Genomic DNA, 14,729 nt, shown 5'->3' with positions numbered 1-14,729 from the left:
AGACCCAGAAAGGCTGAATGCCTGAGGCCAGAAAAAGAATTTTAACTATACACTAGTCAGCTGAGTTCCAGATTGCTTCCTAACCATCAGCTTTTTTTTTTTTTAAAAAAAATCCTTACTCTTCTCTTCACTTAGGAAAGTCTGGAGAGTGCATTGATGGGGACACACCAGGAGCTAGAGATGTTTGGGAGCCAACCAGCCTACCCTGAAAAACTGCTGCACAAGAAGGAATCCCTCCAGAACCAGTTGATCAATATTCGGGTGGAGCTGTCCCAAGCCAGCACGGTAATAAAGAAAATGCCCTGTTTATTCTTGCAGAAATCCCAGACACTCAGGAGCCTTCAGGGATCAAGAACAATGGTGGTGGAGGTGGTGGAGGGAAAAGACATACTTGGTCCCTGTTGATCAAGTATATTTGACCCATCCAAACATGCACTGCCCCTACCATGCTCAGCTGTGCCCAATAAGCTTGCTGTTAAATGGAGCAGAGAGCACAGCCCAGCCTATGGTTCGTGTGCAGCCTGCATGGCAGAATAGTGCAAAGACGGCCCTCTCTTCTGGCTCTTCTTTGCCCTACAGTATTTGATGCTTCTGCAGCAGCACGAGCTGCATCAGTGGAGCCTGTGTCTCCAGCTGAGCTGAGCCAGCATGGGCTGCCTGCTCTTGTTGCATTGCCAACGCTGGTGCTGCATGTGTCAGGGGAAACCTGGGGATGAAGAGAGGAATGCTTTGTGGGCTTGGCATTGCACAATAAATCTTTATTTTGTCTCTCTGTTTCATTTCCTTTTCTCTCATTTAAAAAAAAAAGGAAGAGAGAGTGAGAGAGAAGAAAGCTTCTTTCAGCCCAATGAGAAGGTGCAATAGCACCCAAATTGAACCCCTCCGGTTCATGAGTGCATGCTGTGAGTTTGCTCTGTGCAAAACACATGGGGAGAACTGGGGAGAACCTCCTGTTCATTTCACTTTGAGTGAAGTCCTCTTTTCTGTTCTCATTGTATGTCCATTAGCTTCCCCCAGCGCACAAATATCATGCCAGTTTGTGTCTTCCAGAATGCAGCAATTAAATGCTAGCATGGGAAGCATACAAGGGTGATCTTTGTCCTCCAAAGAAGCTATTTGGAAGACAACAGTTTCTACCAATGCAGCTACCACCTCCTAGGTGAAGATTTACTCTGTACTGTGGTGCACAGCCAGGCTGGGCTGGCATCCAAATGGATGGCTCAGTAGTTAGCGTTTTTAATATTAGTTAGTTCCTCTGCGCTCCAGGGACATGGAGAGGAGATTGCGAGTGAGTGTGTTGGTATCTTGATGGGACTGTTTGCAAATCCCCACAGGCTTTGGCCAACAGCACCATAGAATATGAGAACCTGGAGGGTGAGGTGTCAGCCTTACATGATGACCTGTGGGAACAACTGAACTTGGACATCCAGGTGAGAGAACGAAACCTCCAGACCTCCTGTGTTTAAGGAAAATGCTAGCGAATCCAGAGCAAAACTGGGCACAGACCTGTGGGGATGTCTAAGCATTTGTTGATAGGCAGATTTGATTCTGATTCTCTTCTTATAAAGTTGTAAACAAAAGAATAAAACCACCTGTATTCAGTTCAGTGGTACCTCAGTTTAAGAACAGTCCTGTTTAAGAACGATTCTGTTTACGAACACTGCAAAACTGGAAGTAATGTCCCAGGTTGCGAAGTTTACCTCGGTCTAAGAACGGAATCTGAACAGTGGAAGGGCACAGGCGGTGGGAGGCCTCATTAGAAAAAGTGCGCCTTGGTTTAAGAACGGTTTCGGTTTAAGAACGGACTTCTGGAACGGATTAAGTTCGTAAACCAAGGTACCACTGTACAGTTATCATTTCACATAATTAAGCCATCATTCTCACACATCCATCCTTAAGAAATACTGACTTTTGGACCGGGCTGCTTTTCCTAGATGCAAGTTAAAACATCAGAGCCAGATTTTAAGCGTTATGCATGTATGTGCACCTAAAATACTGTGCACTACTACCATGACCAGTCACACCTATTGTGCATGCACAAAACAATTACCGTATTTTTCACTCCATAGGGCGTACCGGATCATAGGGCGCACCTAGTTTTTAGGGAGGGAAATGAAGGGGGGGAATTATTCCCCCGACCCCAGCCCCCTGAGCTTCCCCCGACCCCAGCCCCCAGAACAGGCTGCTATCCGCAAGCCTTCGGAGCCCGGCAGGAACTCCCGCCGCACTCCAAAGGCTTGCGGATAGCTGCCTGAAGCCTGGAGAGCGAGAGGGGTCAGTGCGCACCGACCCCTCTTGCTCTCCAGGCTTCAGCGAAAGCCTGCATTCGCTCCATAGGACGCACACACATTTCCCCTTCATTTTTGGAGGGGGGAAAGTGTGTCCTTTAGAGCGAAAAATACGGTATGTGAAGAGCTGGCATGTGATATTTAATGGGCCCATGTGCAAACTTTCATATAACTACTGGTGTGCAAATCCTATGTGGAAATATGTTAGGAGAGACTCCAGTGCAGACAATTTTGATCTCTCCTACAGTAGTTGTTAATACAGAAGCCCCACATTTGCATTTAGTTGTCATTGCTCCCAGTGTTTGCTTTGGGAAATTTTTGATTGGGTTTTCCTAACGTAGAGCCTTATATTTCCCCAAACTAGGGTCCATCTTCTTAACTATACCCTACCAACCCTGGATTTATGCAACTTCTGCGAGGCATCTCTGACCCTTTCTTCTGTAATTCCGCATTTTAAAGCAGCCAAGAAATTACGTAGACATAGGATGGGGTTGTAGTCTGTTCTTCAGTTCCAATATGGGCTCCATTACCTCTTTCTTTGGAATTAGCTGGAAAGAAAATTGCTGGTGCTGGGATTCATCTCACTGATGACCTGCCAGAAGCAGCTTCACAGTAGTGCTTAACTATCTTTAGAAGGCTTGTAAACAGGGGGCCAATGTTGCCCAATCCAGCTTCCCACCCCTCTTGCTATGCAAATCCCTCTGCTGTCATTCTGAAAAGGCAGATGGTGAGATATGGGAGACGCTGAAGCAGAAAGCAGGCACAGAGGTTGGCTTGCTGATGTTGTCCGTGTCATTGACACCAGATAGAGTAATGATGTCTAATCCTTGCTTCCCTTCCGATGTAAACGACACTTGACCTTCTCGCTGCCACACTGAATGAAGGCATTGTTTTCCTTCCTTGCTCTGAGGTCCGCTTAGTCTCCAGACTCCACACATTTAAGCACCTACCAGATTTCTGTGAAACTCTGTCTCTCTGTGTGCGCACGTTCAGTGCAAATAGAAAACCTTCTGTTCTTAGTATTTATTTGCAAAGGTACGGAAGTGGAAACAAACAGTTCTTAACCCCCTGTTGCCATCCCCCAGCACACACTCAAATGGTGTGAGGAATGTGGGAGTTGAGTCAACAGGCCTTCTTTCGGTCCTTGTCTAAAAAGCAAAGGGTTCAGTGTTCCTGCTCTGGCAGATGTGGCCAGAGTTTACTTAATTGCAGGAGTGCTTTGGGGAAGAGGGTGCTTTCCTTGACCCTAGGAAGCATCACCACAGAATCAAGTGTGGAAGACGCTACCATCAGGGTGAATTCAAACACTGAGTTGAGCATTTGGTACAGGCTGCACACAGGTGTGCGCAGAGGAAATGGCTTCTTTGAAACTTATGCATGCATCAAAATTTCCTTCCACATGCAAAATTAGTAATTCCACTAGAGCAGACAGCTAGGCTAGAAGTCTTCTCCCTGATCTGCAGCTAGCCACATGCATATCTGAAGTACAACAGGCAAGTAAAGACTGCTCACCATTTCCTTTGGCGAATGACCCACTTTTAAGGATCCCATATACTCTGAAGTAAGTCCCATTTAGTTTAGTGAGACTTCTAAAAAATGCTTGCGATTGCAAGCTTAAGGGCAAACTAGACAAGATGGTGGAGGAATCCATTACTGGATCACCTGTGACTGTTCCCCCACCCACCCACCCTCCTTCCACCCTCTCCTAAATTATATCCTGAATCCTTCCCCCCCATCCGAAAAAAGAACTCAAAGCAGGTTTGAACAAATAAGTTACAACTAACCATATTAAAACACTAAAACGTAATCATAGCATGAAATCACATCTGTTCTCCACTATGTAACAACCTGATTGGATGCGGAACTTCTTTCACTTCATTTATTCCAGAAGTTTGCATCCCAGAGTGTTATAAAACAGATCACTCTTCATTGAAGAGGGTCTATTGTGTGCCTAGCAATTTATTGCTGTTTGTGTCCTGCCTGAGAGTAATTAATTCTGGAACAGCTCCAGAGGGAGGGAGAGATGTTGTGATAGAGCAGGGGGTGGCTCTTGCAGTATGCCCTGCTTGCAGTCCTGGAGTCTGCAGCCCTCCACAGCTGGAGAACATCCAGCATCTGTTCCAAAGTGGCATAAATATCCAGGCCAGGATGTTTGTGAGTGGCTCTTTCAAAGGGAAGCAAGAGCTCTGCTAGCTCCTGATGGAACTAATTGATTGTAATGGTAGAAAGAGCAGGCAATGTCGGTGCTTTAGCTGGAAGGATGATGTGCTCGGCCTGTTCTCATGTTTTAAGTGATAAGCCTGTGCTTGTATGCAGCCTTGTTCACTGAGTAATTACAATGGGTTTTAAACTCCTGCGGTAACCATTTCGTTTCTGGTTTGTCCATGCACACATTTCCAATCTGATCCGATTCATCATCCTGATTTGAACTGTAATCTCTTTGTTTCAATGGAATAATAAGATCAGAATATTTGTGGCTGAGAGTTGGGTGAGCAGGACATCTCCCAGGTGTGTGCAAAAGCTACATCTGCACAGATTCTCATGAAAAGTGGAACAGGAAAGCAAAAATGCCTGTGTGTAACCTCTGTGTTATGCTAAAAAGTGGAAGGACCCCAAACACTGTTTTTAAAACTACTTGCACACTCATAGCAATTTAGCATAGTTTGCTCAAACTTTACTACTTAAGTCTGTGAGTTTATGGAAAATTTGTCATGCTGGGGCAGAAATTGCGATGTGGCAGGAAAACAGATAAAGGCAGGTGAATATATGAGACTAGAAACGCATGGTGGAGTGGCAAGGTATTCTTGCGAGACATGCACTCTCAGCACTGATACTGGTTGTACATGCAAATGCATAGGTCTGAGCCATTTCCACATCCTGAGCTTGAAACTTGTTTGCTTTAAGAAGGAAAAAAGAAAACAGCAATTTCCAACAATCAACATTTTGAACCAGTTTTTGCACTCACAAGACAACAGTCTTCAGTATGTAACTTCTGTCCCTGGGATGCTAAGCAACATCCCAATTTTTTAAGGGGTGGGAAATAGGGATTCTGGGCCAGTTGCATTGTTTTCATAAACCTCACAACTGATTTCTAAAGCACTCTGGGCTGATCCTTGCATGCCAGCTGGCTGCTTTCTTTTTCTGCATCTCAGTTGTCCCTGGGCCTGGGGAAATGTAATGTGTGAGCAGGCAGTGAACTGGAGCTACATGGATACACTCTGCTGTGATTGCAGCTGTTCCAAAAAGTGTTGCTTCACTTGTAGAATCCAGAGCAGAATATATGTAATGCATTATTGCTGCTTCACATGTTATAGTTCTCTATGCAGTTCTGCAATCAGGGACAATTAGGGGGCCAGGTCTTGGAGCGCTCTTCGAACTCAGATATAAACATTCACAACTGCCTGGATGATTATATCAGTGTTCTGATAGCTTGTTTCTTCACAGTGATTTTTCAATTTGCACTCCTGTTTGAAACTGTACAAACTTCTGATTTGGCTCATCGGCTTCCTTGATAAGAGGAGCAGTTGCCCAGGGTTGCCATAGCAAAGTGTGCCTTTTGCAGAAGCTAGGCTAAGCTTGGAGAAAAAGATCTCTTTGGGATTACGGAAGCTTGTAAAAGTGGCAATTTTTGCCAAGAGAAATTGAGTGGGTGCTTAAATCCCCCTTCCTCCAGCTGTTTTTCCCATTGCAGAGTTCTAGCTGTATACGTAGAAGTGTCAAGCAGGGATAGCTAATCTGTGGCCCTCCTCCTGTCGTTGGCAGTGGCGGACCTAAATCTGGGGGAAAATATATACAACAAAAAAGTAATCAATTTGACTCAGATCAATGTGGCTCACAAATTTTAAGCAATGTGGACCCTTCTGGGGCCCTTCCGGAATTATGGGCCCTGAAGCCTAAGTTTCATTCGTTTCATAATAGATTTTCCCCTGGTTGTTGAACTCCAGGACTCATCAGCCCCAGACAGCATAGCCAGTGGTTAGGGATGATGGGAGTTCTAGTCCAACAACACAAGGTTAGCCACCTCTTATATAAAGGTGAATGTACAGTTTTTACCTAAAAGAAATAGAAACATAGGAAACAGCCTTGTACCAAGACAGATCATGACTCCAGCTACCTCAGAGTTGCTTGCAGTGACTGGAAGCAACAATCCAGGTTTTCAGACAGGGGTAGTCCCCAGCCCATCCTGAAGACTGCAAGGATTGAATTTGGGACCTTCTTGCATGCAAAGCAGATGTTCTACCAATAAGCTACAGCCCTCTCCCCCACCCCAAGGATCGAGTTCAGGAAGCAGTGCTAGTTTACTTACTATTATTTTGGGTGCTTTGGCCCTTTCAGAATGAAATGCTCAACCGGCAAATCCAGAAGGAGATCTGGCGGATCCAGGATGTGATGGAGGGGCTGAGGAAGAACAACCCATCTCGGGGCACAGACACAGCAAAGCATAGGGGTAAGTACAACGCCTTTTATTTGCAGGCTCTTTGGAGTCGCAGGCAGAAGTATTGGCTTCTTATCTCAATATCTGCCACTCCTTCCACAATGCGTACACCCAAAATTTGCTATCTGCCACCTGGAAATGTTTTGCAACCAGGATAGGAGTGTCATTTATCGCAATCTATTTGAAGAGTGGCACTGTCATTTAGACCAGGGGTAAGCAGAAGAAAGATCAGGAACTAATGGTAGATTGCTGTGTAATTGGCTGTGCACCAGCAAGAGTTTCGTAGAATCATAGAGTTGGAAGGGATCCTACAGCTCCCTGTGCCATAAACCACATCAGTCCATTTGCCAGCAGCATGACAACCAGGACATAGGTGCAGGAGGGCAGGACAGTCTCTGCATCAGTCTGGAGTTGGCACAAGTAGAGGACCTATATCAGGACCAATACCATCATAACTTTTTAAAGGGTACTTTCCTTTATTTACAGATCTGTCAAGGAAGGTTCAGTTCCTCCCTCCACCACACACACACTTTCCGTTGGCCTCTCTAGGTGGTCCCTTTCCTGCTGATCCATCCATCATCAGTTGGTTTGCATGAATGGCTTACCTTTTCCGTGTTATTTTTCTGCAGTATCCCTTGGCCCATCTGGAACCTACAGCTCCAACAGTCCAGCCAGCCCTTTGAGCTCAGCCAGCCTCACCAGTCCCCTGAGCCCTTTCTCTCTTGTGTCGGGATCCCAGAGCTCCCCTACTAAGCAAGGCAGCAACGAGGTGAGCAAATTTATCATTGCCCAGGGCAGCCTGAATGAAGATGCAGCAAAATGGGAGAGAGGGAAGTGTTCCCAGTTGTGGCCAAGATGCTCTCATAACACTTCTGTTTCCAGGATTATCGTTCCACCAGTAGGTGGCAACCCAGGCCTTTCTCTGGCATGGGTGATGGAGGCTGCAATATATATTTTTCAGAGGAAAGTCGAAGGGACCCTGGCAATAGACCCAACCATTTAAAGATTGTAATTTTGGATTAAACACCTTGAAACTTTGGGTGCTTCCAGACTTCCAGACCCCCTGCTCCCAGCTGCAATAGTAGTTCTAAACCAAGATATGCAATAGGAGGGGAGATAAAGAAAAGACTGGTAGAGCAGGGTAGAGCTAACCTTACTCATTTGATATTCCTGTAGCTGTGTTGATCCTTCTAGTTTCAAGACCATAAGTATTCTGCAAAGGGATTGGTAGCTTGAAGAATAGATTCCAGGTAACTGGCACTCTGATACAGCAGGCCAATCACCTGCAGCACCCATTAAAATTTAACACAATTTGTGCTTGTGCTCAACTTTAAAAAAAAATCCTTTAGAATCAAAAGACCCAAAGCTGATCACTATACTTATTTATTTAACAGGATTTGTATATTGTTTAATCAACAAAAATCTCTAAGCGGTTTACATAACACAATTTAAAATATACATAAGAAAATACTACTAAAACCAAACTATAAAACTAATTGACGTAAAATAGATCAAAATATAGATAAAATCAGTAGTGTTGAAACAAATGTGCACAATGCAGTGTGCACACGTCGAGGCAGACCTGCCTAAACAAAAAAAGGTTTAAGCTGGTGCTGAATACAGTACCACAGGCGTTCTTGCCCACTGCTGAGAGTAGGCACTGCCACTCTAAAGGACCAGTTCTTTTGCAAGAGCAAAGTACCCGTTATGTGACACTTATAAAAGTGGCCTTTATGCAGATCAAAGCAGTCAGGTGGACACATAGGGGTAAGACAACCCCTCAAGTAGACTGAATTATGTGATAGATGATATAGCCACTTTCACTGCTCTGCTGGCTTTTATTTGGGAAACTGCGGCAATGAGCAATTAGGATAATTATTTGAAGGCTTTTTACTCTGCAACAAGACTCCCTCCCTTCTTCCATTATGTCTGCTCACTTATCGAGTTACTAATCCTGAATCATTGCTGGTATCATTGCAGAGCATTAGGCAAGGGCCATAGCTCATTGATAGAGAATCTGCTTGGCATTCACAAAGTCCCAAGTTCAAGCCCTGGCATCACCAGGAAGGGCTGGCAAGAACTCCTGTCTGAAACCCTCGAAAGCTGCTACCAATATTGAGCTAGAATGGCTGATGGTCTGATTCGGTATAGAGCAGCATTATATTTTCCTGGTGAAATTGCTCCTATTGTGTGTGTTTTTCGGGTGGGGGAAAATAATGTGGGCACAGCCTTTGTGAGCCATTCATCTCAACGCCACATCAGCAACCATTTTAAAGAAGAAGATTGATAGCACAGAGAAAAGCTGCTACACAAGCAGCTCTCCATGTAGTGATAGCTGCCTTAGGCTGTGAATTGGTCTTCACGTGATGCACATAAAAATGGCAAGGTGCTCAGATATGACAGCAGCTGACACGCACCTTAGGCTGGGATACTTCAAGCATCCTAAAACTTTGGAATGATTCAGTTTCAGTAGTTATGAGTCAGTGGGAGATTAGCAACTTCTTTTACTGCTACAACCTCTGGCCATCCTAAATAGAAGCCTGATCCAATAAATTGAGTCAAAAGGCATTGGACAATTATATATGGTACTTCCTATGCTACTTCCATGCCTATAAAAGGCATTGCAGATACTGGCATTTCGTATTCCAACTTGTACAAATGACCAAATGCAATGAGGGAAATAGCCAATGGATGGGCATCTTTATTTTTTGGTCGCTCTGGCTCCATCTGTCATCAAACCTAAATTTCTGCCCCAAATCAACCATCAACCCCAGACCCACTCATGTTCCACCCCCATGCATGTTTTGGGGGGTATCATTTTCTGTGTTCCCGAAACCTTGGGATTTCAGCACGTATGCACTCACCATTGGGTCATTCAAACCTACAGCAGTTGTGTCTATAGATATAAGTTCACATTGTGGGGCAAGCAGCAGACTGCAAGGATCATAAAATATCTGCATTTTGGACAATGTGCCTTGAAAGAGATGCATTCTTATTTTTTGAAATGGCAGATATTTTGGAAGCGGCTGAAAGTCCCCTCGCAGTTTGCGCCTTTGGTCCAGTAAGACCAGGCTCATCCCAGGCTTGCGTGGCTCGATGTTGGGTTGCCCAGCATGAAGAGAGAGGCTGGCCATTTGGCATCGGGGCTCCTGGGTGCTCGGTTGCAGCTGTGCCCTGTCCTGGGTGTAACACCTGTCTCTGTTGGAGTCTTTGTCTCACTAATTCTCTTTTCCTTCCCCTTCTCACAGTTTCTCTGCTCTTACTCCTAACACTTCTCGGCTTCCTCTCCACTTCAGGAGCCCGGTCCACCTCGACCTCCCCTCCCCAAATCATATGTGCCCTTGGAATCTCCTCCGACTGTCCCTCCGCTCCCTACCGAAAGCCGCCTCTGGCCGTATCCTAACTCCCCTTCCTGGCAGCAAAGCAGCGAGGCGAAGAGGGGACAGGTATCAAAATGGAGTTTGAGAGCTGGAGGCATGCTCTATCCTTTGCCACACTCACCTGGAACTGGGGAGGGATGTGGAGCCAGGTGCGGGAGCAGCTTGTGGGGAGGAGCCATGCTGTGTCATTGTCGTGTCCTGCAACAGCGCAGGGATAGGGTTAGGCAGTGCAGTGCGGGTGAACCCACACTGCCCAACCCTTTCACCATCCTGGTACATCCAGGACCACAGCACTACCACCTCTCCCCACCAGCTGCTCCTAGCCGAATGGTTAACCAGTCATCTTTCTCAAGCAACCTATGCTCCCTGAAGCCCATTACATGATATTTTTCCTACGTGTAGATTTTGCCTAGGTATGAAAAATGTCATCTGCCAAACAGCCTTTGGGGCAATTTGCCTTTTTGAGAATGTCAGGAGCTACATCCTCTCAATGGCAGGTTGTGATATACCCTAATGATGGATGAGAACAGAAGACAAGAGTGGGACACAGATTTCAAATCAGAGACTTAGGCTGGAGACACACAATATTTTTTCTTTTCTTTTCTTCAGAGAGCTGAAGCCATCTTGAAAGAGAAATTGCTGCTTGGTGTGCTTCCTTAACTGGTGTTTGCTTTTGGTAAAGTGGTTTTGCGGGTTTTTGAAACAACTCAAAAACCTGTGAAACCTTTTTGACCAGTGGCAATAATGAGACAAAAGAACTATTAAATATACATGCAAAGCAATGCCTTTGTCAGAATCCCTTCATCTCTCTCAAAAATGACTGTCTGCCTCCAGCCTTAGATTGCAATTCTGTGGCCGCAGTTGATTGTGGCCTATATTTATACTGATAGCCAAGTATCCTGTGGCTTGTGGGCCTCTTTGCCCAGTGGGAAAGTGATATACAAAACACATCAGTCCACAAGAATATCATGAACAATGACACGTTCCTCAGAGAGTAACTCTCTACTTAGTTTGTAAGATAACCTTGGATTAATATCTGCAAAGGTTTCACATCTCCACCAAGCAGAATCTGATCCGTGTTACACCCCATGAAGGTAGTGGAAATGTTTTAAAGCTGCTGAGCTGGTTTTTCATCTCCCATGTTGAGAGGGGATATCATGCCATTGGGATCTCATAAGAGCTGGTTGGGGGGAAGCAACCATTATAGGTCAGTTGCAAAGAAGGTGGGGGAAGAAAACCTCCAAGCCTCCTGCTGCTCTCGCTTCAAAGCCGCCTTTGCTTTTCCCCAAGTGGAATTTCACAGGTTTTGCGCATCCCAAAAGTCAGACAGCGGCAGCAAAGTTTAGGGCAAGGCCATATAAAGAATTAAGAAATTAAAATGAGGAATTAAGGTGGTTGTTGTATTTTCTAAAAGGCTGGTGCTTTTTTTTCTCAAACCCAAAGCATTTCCCCCCCCCCCCCAATCATAGTAATAAAACTAACCTCAAAAGTTAAGTTTTAAAACATGCCTTACTGGTGACCATGGATAAAGTTGCCATTATAGGATTAAGTCATTCCTATGAACTTATCAAGAATTGGATGCTATTGTGATACAAGAGAGAAGTGAGTCAAATGTTCACTCTGGACCAGATTGAAATAGAACCCTTAAACATTTTACTGCCTAGAAGTTCAGCACAAAATGCACAGAGACTCATACCTTTTATTCTGGGTGTTTATGTTGTAACAGAGGCCCACATACAGAGTTCATTATGGTGTACATAAAATGCCCAGGCTGACAGAAAGGCTGTTTGGTGCAAGGGACCAATATAATGGTTGCAACTGCTCTGGCTCATTCTGCCATTCCTCGCTGTGGTTTTACTTCTATTGTCCTTTCCCTTCCCTGCATTCATCCCCTGTGATAGTCATCTGTGTTAATAGCAGAGATTGCCCACAGAGATGCTCTTGAGATGAAGCAGAAGGAGAGGGACTTGGGGAGGTTTCCTTGCCAATGTTAAAATGCCCATCTTTCCCAGAGGAAGGGGTGGGGGTGGGGAAACACCTCTTCAAGCTGTTGCATATTTTCTGATCAAGGGGGCAATGATTTTCCAAAGCTCTGTTGCTCTTGTATGGTTTTGAGTCTCCAATTCAGTGGAGTGGTGACGGCAGCTTATGTAATTAGCTTCCTTCACCAATACTTATATCCTAAATGTCTGCATCCTGCTAGCAATAGGAGTAGATGGGATGGAGACAAACCTTGTACCTAAGCTGTTGGTACCATTTCTACTTGGACTGTTGGCTCATATAGGCTTGCCTTTCAATTGAACAAAACAACAACAACAGTGGAAATCTTATCCACAGATAAGAAAAAGTCTGGAAGGCTGGGACTGTGTTAAGCACCACTATTTTGAGATAGAAGCACAAGAAATCCACTGATCTTTGCTCCCAAATGCCAGTGCTTTGGATACAGTGTGCGCTGAACCACCACACCTTTGATTTGCTTTTGGTTCTTCAAATTTGAGTTGAGCATGAATTTGCCCCAATTTCTCCAGCTGATTGGTTCTTGGGCATTGGACTCTCCTTGGGGTCATTTTTGGATGATGGGCAGGGGGCAAAGGTGCTTCTTCTGATTACTGCTTCCTTTCACTGTTTCTGTGTGGGCATTTCTGTTCATTTTTGGCATGTGTGTTTGTCTGTGTCTGAAATCCTGTGTAGTTAAGGAAAGTGGCAGCTGTTTGGAGACAGGACCTCTCTTCAGCTTCCCTTGCAGTTCCTCACAGGGAATTGTATTTGCCCCCACAGTCCAAGTCCAGCTTTGAGCAGAACAAGAAGGACCATCACCGGACGTCAGCCTCAAATTCTGCTGTGGAGGCTGGTCTCTTGCAGACAAGGCAAGACCCGGATGCTGATAAGCAAGTTGCTCTCAACAAAGGTACTGGCAAACAATGTGCATCCTGGGAGGGGACCTGATTTGGCTTACTGATTAGGACTCCTCCAGACAACCTGTCTATTGAGTAGTCCTCCTGACTGGCAGATAGATTGTATGGATAGATCTGCTCCATATTGTTGCCCTTATGGCCTGCTTGTGGACTTCCTTGTGGGCACCTGGTTGTCAACTGTGGGAAGCAGTTGTGGGTGGACTTTTGGTCTGACCCAGCAAGACTCCTCTTTTGTTTTTAATGGGACTCAAGGAGGAAGTATATTCAAAGAATAAAGCTTCCATTTCCATTATGGTCCATTAAGATGGGCTTAGGAATGATGACAATTTAGTGTTAATAGATGCAAAAGCAGCTTCACTACAACAGTACATTTCTAGTGCAGGCTGCTGTTGAAATCTGGAAGGACACAGATGTCTGGTCAACACCATTAGCACTCTTCTGCTCTTTCCCACGGAGATGACCAGATGCAGTGTGGGACAAGGCTCCTGCATCTTCGGATGTTTGGAAGAAGGAATTTTGACAGGTGCAGCTTGGCTCACCCCACTGGTCCTATGATATGACAAGCTGCACCCATCCAAACTTCCATATCTACAAAACTATTAAAGATGTAATGGGCCTATGAGCTTGCTTCATCTCTAGATACAAGTCTCTTACACTTCTGTTTAATTTCAATGTAACTAGTTGTTGTGTAGTATGATATTACAGTGTTCTGATATAAACAGCCTTGTGTGTAGCTGTATGCAACTGAAAAATGTGGCATAAAAAATACTTAGAAGCAGCATTTTCAGTGAAAGTTGTGGCTGTCAAATCCTGCTGTTCCAGCCGCTCGGTATCTGAAAATAATGTAGGTTTTTTAATCTTTGGGTGGATGTGGGAAGCCATCTCTCCTTGCAATCAAAGGGCCATGGTGTCCCAAATAAAGAAAACATGGTTATGTCTGTCCATACCTATTGCTATTGCCATTGCCAGAAACTTGACTTTTTGCTTCTTGCTGATGAAACACCTTTCCCTCTCCTCTGCATTCTCCCAGTTGGCATTGTTCCCCCAAGGACCAAATCACCCATGGATGACGACGCCATCCCCATGTCAGGTGTGGTGCGGAGGGGTGCCAGCAACTTAGCCAATGGGCTGAATGCCCGGGTAAGATCAAATTCTGCTGTCTTTTCCTAATTATAATTACCATCAGAGGGATTGAGGCCATACAGAGAGGGTTATGCAGCTTGCTAAGATGGGAAAGGAGCAGGAGGGTGGGAGAGGAATTTAAGAAGATCTCAGGTTATAGTCTCCTTCCTTTTTTGTTTTGTTTTACTAGTTAGAACACCTTGGGGCTGCTTTGAAGGGGCATGGCAATTTTAGAGAGGGTGTTTAGCCTTTCTCTCCACACACCCCATGCCTTTTTCTTGATGTAAATCTCGAACACTCACGCACGCATAGACACACCCTGGGGGAAAAGACACGTACTAGACAAGTCCTGGTGCTGTTCCTGTTAGTAGCTGGAGAGGAGATCCTAATCACAGCTCTTTCACCTCTTCTCATGTTTTGGAAAAGTTGCAAAAGTTTAGAAACAGCAGCAAAAAGCTCATAAAAAGATTGGTATTATCTATTCACTTGTGAATTGCCTTCCACATATATGTCCCAAGACAATTTACTGACATATCCTTAAAAGCAGCTAGAATAATTTTTAAAAGCAGCACAAGAACAACCAAGTAAA

The 14,729-nt window shown here is 44.9% G+C and overlaps 1 protein-coding gene across 28 annotated transcripts in view; it reads left to right on the top strand.

Moving 5' to 3' along the window:
- Positions 1 to 14,729, top strand: part of PLEKHA6 (pleckstrin homology domain containing A6) — a 191,081-nt gene that overhangs the window by 160,515 nt on the left and 15,837 nt on the right. For 23 of the 28 annotated variants that reach the window (XM_028734227.2, XM_077928972.1, XM_028734225.2 and 20 more), the window contains 7 exons: positions 136 to 285; positions 1,335 to 1,430; positions 6,624 to 6,735; positions 7,353 to 7,492; positions 10,020 to 10,169; positions 12,882 to 13,011; positions 14,049 to 14,158. In XM_028734227.2, the coding sequence (XP_028590060.2) occupies positions 136 to 285; positions 1,335 to 1,430; positions 6,624 to 6,735; positions 7,353 to 7,492; positions 10,020 to 10,169; positions 12,882 to 13,011; positions 14,049 to 14,158 (888 nt within the window). The other 5 variants (XM_028734236.2, XM_028734247.2, XM_028734252.2 and 2 more) reach the window with 3 other exon arrangements.

This window comes from Podarcis muralis, chromosome 5 (assembly GCF_964188315.1).
Source record: "Podarcis muralis chromosome 5, rPodMur119.hap1.1, whole genome shotgun sequence".
Taxonomy (NCBI): Eukaryota; Metazoa; Chordata; class Lepidosauria; order Squamata; family Lacertidae; genus Podarcis; species Podarcis muralis.
This window is presented reverse-complemented; position numbering and strand designations above follow the sequence as displayed.